The sequence below is a fragment of the Diadema antillarum genome, unplaced genomic scaffold (genome assembly GCF_040938485.1).
Source record: "Diadema antillarum isolate AM-2024a unplaced genomic scaffold, OU_Dant_1.0 scf00000075, whole genome shotgun sequence".
Classification (NCBI taxonomy): domain Eukaryota; kingdom Metazoa; phylum Echinodermata; class Echinoidea; order Diadematoida; family Diadematidae; genus Diadema; species Diadema antillarum.
The window spans coordinates 2,559,666-2,565,665 of NW_027270964.1; the positions used below are offsets into that span (position 1 = coordinate 2,559,666).

Consider the following 6,000-nt stretch of genomic DNA (forward strand, 5'->3'; position numbering starts at 1 on the left):
ATTTTTGTGCTAGTTTCTGGTGGCTCGAAATGTGCAAAAATTTCCACTTTTACGGTAATCAGACCAATCACCTTACCTGCTTCAATACTGTGACAGGGGCATCCCAGTCTTGAAAACTGAACAGTAGTTTGCTGCATATGAAAAAGAAGAATGAGGAGGACGAGGAGGAGACAAAGTAGCTCAAGAAGAAAAAAAAAAGAAGATGGATGAAAGGGGTAAGAAGAGGAGGAAGAGAAAGACGAGGAAAAGGAAGAGGAGGAGGAGAAGATGAATGAAAGGGGTGGGGAGGAAGAGGAGGAGAAGGAGGAGGAGAAGAAGAAGAAGTACGATGAATGAGGTGTGAGGAAGATAAGGAGAATAAATAGTAATCACCAAGAGAACCAACATTCACACATCAATTTCACGGAGGTTCCAGGGAGCAATTGGGGAGATATACATGTACCGGTAGGTAAAGAAAACTATCAGTGGGGATTATACCCTTTCATCAGAACGTGGAGAAAATGCTGAAGTATTCAGGGAGTCCCCTGCATGCTAAGGGAGACTGGCAACTTTACATCTGTCTCAGATTAGTATCTTATTTAGCTATCATATCTTTATTCAGTACGACATTGTGAGAATGAGTTTGAGCAACCTAGAGGGAGTTTCGGGGGATGCAAGCCAACTTACCTCGACTTGATATTCCATAGCTGCATCCCACCCTGCTGGCTGCCAATCAGAATCTTGTTGAGGTATGTAGCCGGATGCATGATGGCTGACACCATGAATGTTTTCTTGTCAAATTCCAGATCAAGGAACAGTTCTGCCAGGAGAATAGACGTGATGAATATGACAATGATAATGAAGATTATGATTAGAAGGAGAGTTTGTATGATTGAAATCATATACTGGAGACAACTGTATTAAACATGTTTGCCACACATCATCTTACTTCGAAAAACAAAATGTGGTAATTGATATTCATCCTTTTGTCATTATGAACAGAAAATTAAATATGTACAAGAATTCTGATGAATACATGCTGTACAAACATGTATGCTTGGTTACTTCCCACAATTCACTATATTTGGATGTGACTTGCCTTCTGACTCAATGTCCCATATCTTCAGACAGCTGTCTTCATCCACAGAAATCAGATGGTCACCAAAGGGTAGCAGAAGGTGGACATTGGCCTCATGTCCAGTGTATGTATGCACCACCTGAATATCAACACACGAAGGATAAGAATAGCATCCAGTGCATTGAAGGCATAGAACAATCACAATGAGAAGCCATGATATTGTTGCTAATTCTTTTCACACAATTCATTAGTTTTTGTTTCTTTCTTTCTAAAGACTGCAGCATTTGTAGTAGGCAGCAAGACTTATTTGTGCATGAGAACTAAAATAAAAACCAGCAGCTTGCTAATTGATACAAATACGAACACAGATTCTGGAAATATGCCGAGTGCTGAATTTATTGAGCAATTCAACACTTGTTATAAAACATGCCTCTGTCAGCTTCATCTTGCCATTGGTGCAATTAGCATAGTCAAGGTCACAATGAGATTTCCATTAATTCATTAACAGCTGGACACCTTTTGCTAGGAGAAGGAATGATGCCCATTGATCAGCTGACCATCAAAAGATCTGTGACCTACAATAATGAGCATGTCTGGAAGTCACAATTACCTTCTGTCCCAGTGTGAAGGCTCTTACGACATTCTTGCAGGAAGTATAGGCCAGCCACGCATCAGCAGCAAGACATATGATTTCATCGGGGTGACAGTCACCTACAAACGAAAGGGGTTGAAAAATCAATGAAAAAGTCATATCCAATAATAACAAAAGCTATTAAATAGAAAGTTACCCAATGTTTCCTCATCTAGCCCAATTATCATCTCTTTCTCCCTACTCTTCTTCAACTTATCTTTCTTTTTCTTTGCAGCTTTCTTTTGATGTCCAGCTCTTGATTTCTTTTTAGTCAGTAATAAACCTGCTTAACAGACTTCAAAGAAGTGAAGCGAAGTGCATTGCAGTCATTAATACAAGTAAATATTACAAGCAATACAAGTAGTTAAAATACTTTTTATGCCAAATTTGTGAAAGAATCCTACGGGCAGGAGATTTTAATACAGAATTTAATTTATATAGCTTGGCTCAGTCGGTAGAGCACCGGGCTAGCAATCCGGAGGTCTCGCCCCCCCTCGGGTTCGAATCCCGATGGAATCCCATTTTCTTTGCTCTTTTTTCCACTAATATCCCAACAGCTTACACTTAACAATAACATCATGACAACAGATCTTCTCTACTACCACAACACCCAAACTCTACACAAATGTTCACTCTAACACTAACAACAGCAGGAAGATGCCGAGTAATCTAGACTATTTGTATTTCATCTCTGAAGTGAAACATCTCTTGGAAAAACTTCATTGTTACTTACTAATTGCAACGATGGAAAGTTTTGATACCTGCAAGCAAAAAAGGACAGAAAACAAGTCATAAAAACATTGTCATGATTGTCATTAAGGGGAAGGCTAGTAACTGATCAGTGGGAATCAGTGGAAATGCTGGGAGATGATTGTTCCAATCCTTATGGGATTCATTCAAGAGTTCATTGTATATCTATTGTTGTGTGAAAATGATTTGCTTCAGAATGGTCTCATATTCAAGTAATGTGCAGTTTAATGCTTCCAGGTTAGCGTCCCTGGTCAGTGACGGAGCATTAATCTGCACATTACTTGAATATGAGACCGTTCTGAAGCAAATCATTTTCACACAACAATAGATATACAATGAACTCTTGAATGAATCCCATAAGGATTGGAACAATCATCTCCCAGCATTTCCACTGATTCCCACTGATCAGTTACTAGCCTTCCCCTTTAAAGTTACTTTGAAACTCAGTTTACACATTGTCATTGATACCACAAAATTCTTTTATGTTTATATAGCGTGGGTACATATGGAACTCTCGTCCAATGCTTTGCCTGCACATGAAGTCCAAAAGCATCTAGATGGCCTGTGGTAGCGTAAATACCTAACACCACGGTTAGATTCTAGATTTGTTTTTGGATGTTATATGAAATACAGGTCACATTTACCAATATGTGGGACTACGCAGTAGATACCCTACTACAACAATAATATGAACTCGCTTACCCGATATGTTTGAAAAGCTTTTCCTATGGCTGTCATCACATAGTGATCCCTTGTTCTTAAATGGTATCGCATTCCATGAGAAACATGATTACATACAAATCCTAACGATCTGTATCCCGCAAATATATTGCTTCCCGGGGCCATTCTCGTTATTTTCTCTTGCACCTGCAACGGCGACCATGTGGACTAGGTTTATATGAGTGCATCTGCAGTGCAATCGGAGTGCTGCGTAGTAGTGCGTGGTGCGCGTGCACGTGTGACAAGGTACCTAGGGGTTGGGGATGGGACGACCGACCGGGGAAGGGGGTGGGGGGGGGGGGGGGGGGTGGGGGGTGGGAAGGGACCAACGAGGGGACGGGAGGAGCAAGGGGCAAGGGGGTTGCATGTTGTCAACCGGGGATTCCTGGGCCCCGTTTTATCAAAAGATATAACTCTTCATAAAACAGGGCCCAGAACATCGAAGCTAGGAACTCGAGAGGGAGCAGGGAGAGGGTGTGGAAGGGGGTATCCCCCCCCCCCCACGCGAGGGAAATTTTGTCTGCATTTTCATGCCTGAAATTCAGCAATCTGGTGCACACTGCACTTTTGGTGATAGTGAATAAGATAATGATAAATGATTGACTATGATTATTATATATCGCGGTATCTCAGTTCAGCGTGTGTGACATCACTGTGTAGGCCTACTGCTCTGAGTGATATTCCTGATACGAGGGGGGGGGGGGGGGGGGGGAGGGGGGAGCCCCCTCCTACACGATGGAGCATTTTGTATTTTTGTCCCCGCCGAACGAGTTCAAGCAGGGGACTATGAAACGGGCTCCGTACGTGTGTGTGTCCGTGTGTCCGTCCGTCCGTCCGTCCGTCCGTCCGTGTGTGCGTCCGTGTGTGATCAAAATCTTCAATTTGCTACTTCTCTGTCATTTATGAGCCAATTTTGATTCTGTTCGCTTTATATGATAGCATAACATGGGAGCTTTGAAACTTCTACACAGAATTTCAGTCATGACCTTTGACCTATATTGTACATTTTGCTACAAAATGCTACTCCTTCGCCATTTCTAACCCGATTTCGATTCGTTTGCTTTATGTGATGGCACTAGGTGAGGGCTTCAAAACTTCTACACAGAATTTTAACCTTTGACTTCTTTGACCTTTGACCTTGATTTTTTTACCTGTATTGTACATTTTGCTACAAAATGCTACTCCTTCGCCATTTCTAACCCGATTTCAATTCCGTTTGCTTTATGTGATGGCACTAGGTGAGGGCTTCAAAACTTCTACACAGAATTTTGACCTTTGACTTCTTTGACCTTTGACCTTGATTTTTTACCTATATTGTACATTGGCTACAAAATGCTACTCCTTCGCCATTTCTAACCGGATTTCGATTCCGTTTGCTTTATGTGATGGCACTAGGTGAGGGCTTCAAAACTTCTACACAGAATGTTGACCTTTGACTTCTTTGACCTTTGACCTTGATCTTTTGACCTATATAGTACATTTTGATACTAAATGCTACTTCCGGCGGGGACATATTTTACGCACCGCGTAATTTCTACTTTTCCTTGTTAGAATTGAAATAGAACGATCGCAATAAGTGTAACCAAAACAAACAAATAATAGATAATTTTTTTTTTGTTTTGGTTACACTTATTGCGCACGCTAGCAGGGTAGTAACACCTCACTCTTAATAATCATTGTGAATATTCGCACTGTCATCCCTGAAGAAGAGGAAGGTTCCTCGAAAATTCGGATTATTCATTAAATCAAGATTGGCTATTAATGCATTCCCTGCATTCCTCTGTTGTGACTTTATTATTGCTATTTCTAGTACTGCCAATACGCGGAACAACTACAATTTATATATATATATATATATATATATATATATATATATATATATATATATGTATATATATATATATATATATATATATATATATGTATATATATATATATATATATATATATATATATAATTATATGGTAATACATTTGATGGAATCGGGGAAGCTGTCAATCAATGTCAACAATATTTTATAGTGCTTCCCTTTTATGGAATAATTTGAATATAGTTTTCAGGATCAGTAAGACTGTAAGACAATTAAGAAGAATATGTGAACAACATCTTTTTGATGCAATTAAGTTACAAGTTGATGAATATCTAAATATGGAGTTTTCATCTTTTCTTCTTTTCTCTTATACTGTACACGTATCCGTTTATTGACTTGATTTCGAGTTGTGAATCTTATCGCATTTCCATTCATGTTTGTTTCAATCCAATTATAAATGATTACACATGATTACATCCTGATATTTTTGTTAAGGGATCATTTTCAATCAACCTATACCTTGTGTTTCTCATCATTCCGCCACTATCATATTTGATACCATGCATTGTTGTTTGTTTGTTTGTTTGTTTGTTTGTCTGTTTGTGTTTTAATGAAAAATGAAAGATGATATCCCAAAAATGTGGGCTACTTACTAAATTTATGGAGGGAAACAAAGCGGGAAAGGGTTAATTGAAAGGGGACATTGGGAGGAGGAACTTTTGCATTTTTAGAAGTAAAGTGACAGATCTGGTGCACACTTTTGACGAAACATTCGGAAATCTGTCAATCTATTATAACTTATAACAGTGTATGATACCAAGTCTGTGAGAAAGAGAGATTCTGCTTTTACAGAATTGAGATTCGGATGTACACTTTGGGTGAAAATATTTGGACAGTTTTCTATCAAAAAAAAAAAGAAAAGAAAGAAAATCTTCATATCTCGGGAAGTATGAGAAGGCAGGGATTTTCTTTTTTAGCTTATGAACAGTTTTCTACTCCCTTCTCTTTTTCGATTCAATTTTCTTGCTTTA

At 39.1% G+C, this 6,000-nt stretch overlaps 1 protein-coding gene across 1 annotated transcript in view; it reads right to left on the reverse strand.

Moving 5' to 3' along the window:
* Positions 1-3,312, reverse strand: part of LOC139717443 (WD repeat-containing protein 36-like) — a 28,988-nt gene extending 25,676 nt beyond the window's left edge. Inside the window, exons 1-6 of the mRNA XM_071628951.1 lie at positions 3,141-3,312; positions 2,422-2,449; positions 1,668-1,768; positions 1,079-1,196; positions 667-799; positions 77-131 (exon numbers count right to left, since the gene is read on the reverse strand). Of these exons, the coding sequence (XP_071485052.1) occupies positions 77-131; positions 667-799; positions 1,079-1,196; positions 1,668-1,768; positions 2,422-2,449; positions 3,141-3,284 (579 nt within the window). The 5' untranslated portion in view covers positions 3,285-3,312. The remainder of the gene's footprint in view (positions 1-76; positions 132-666; positions 800-1,078; positions 1,197-1,667; positions 1,769-2,421; positions 2,450-3,140) is intronic.
* Between the last annotated feature and the right edge of the window lie 2,688 nt (positions 3,313-6,000).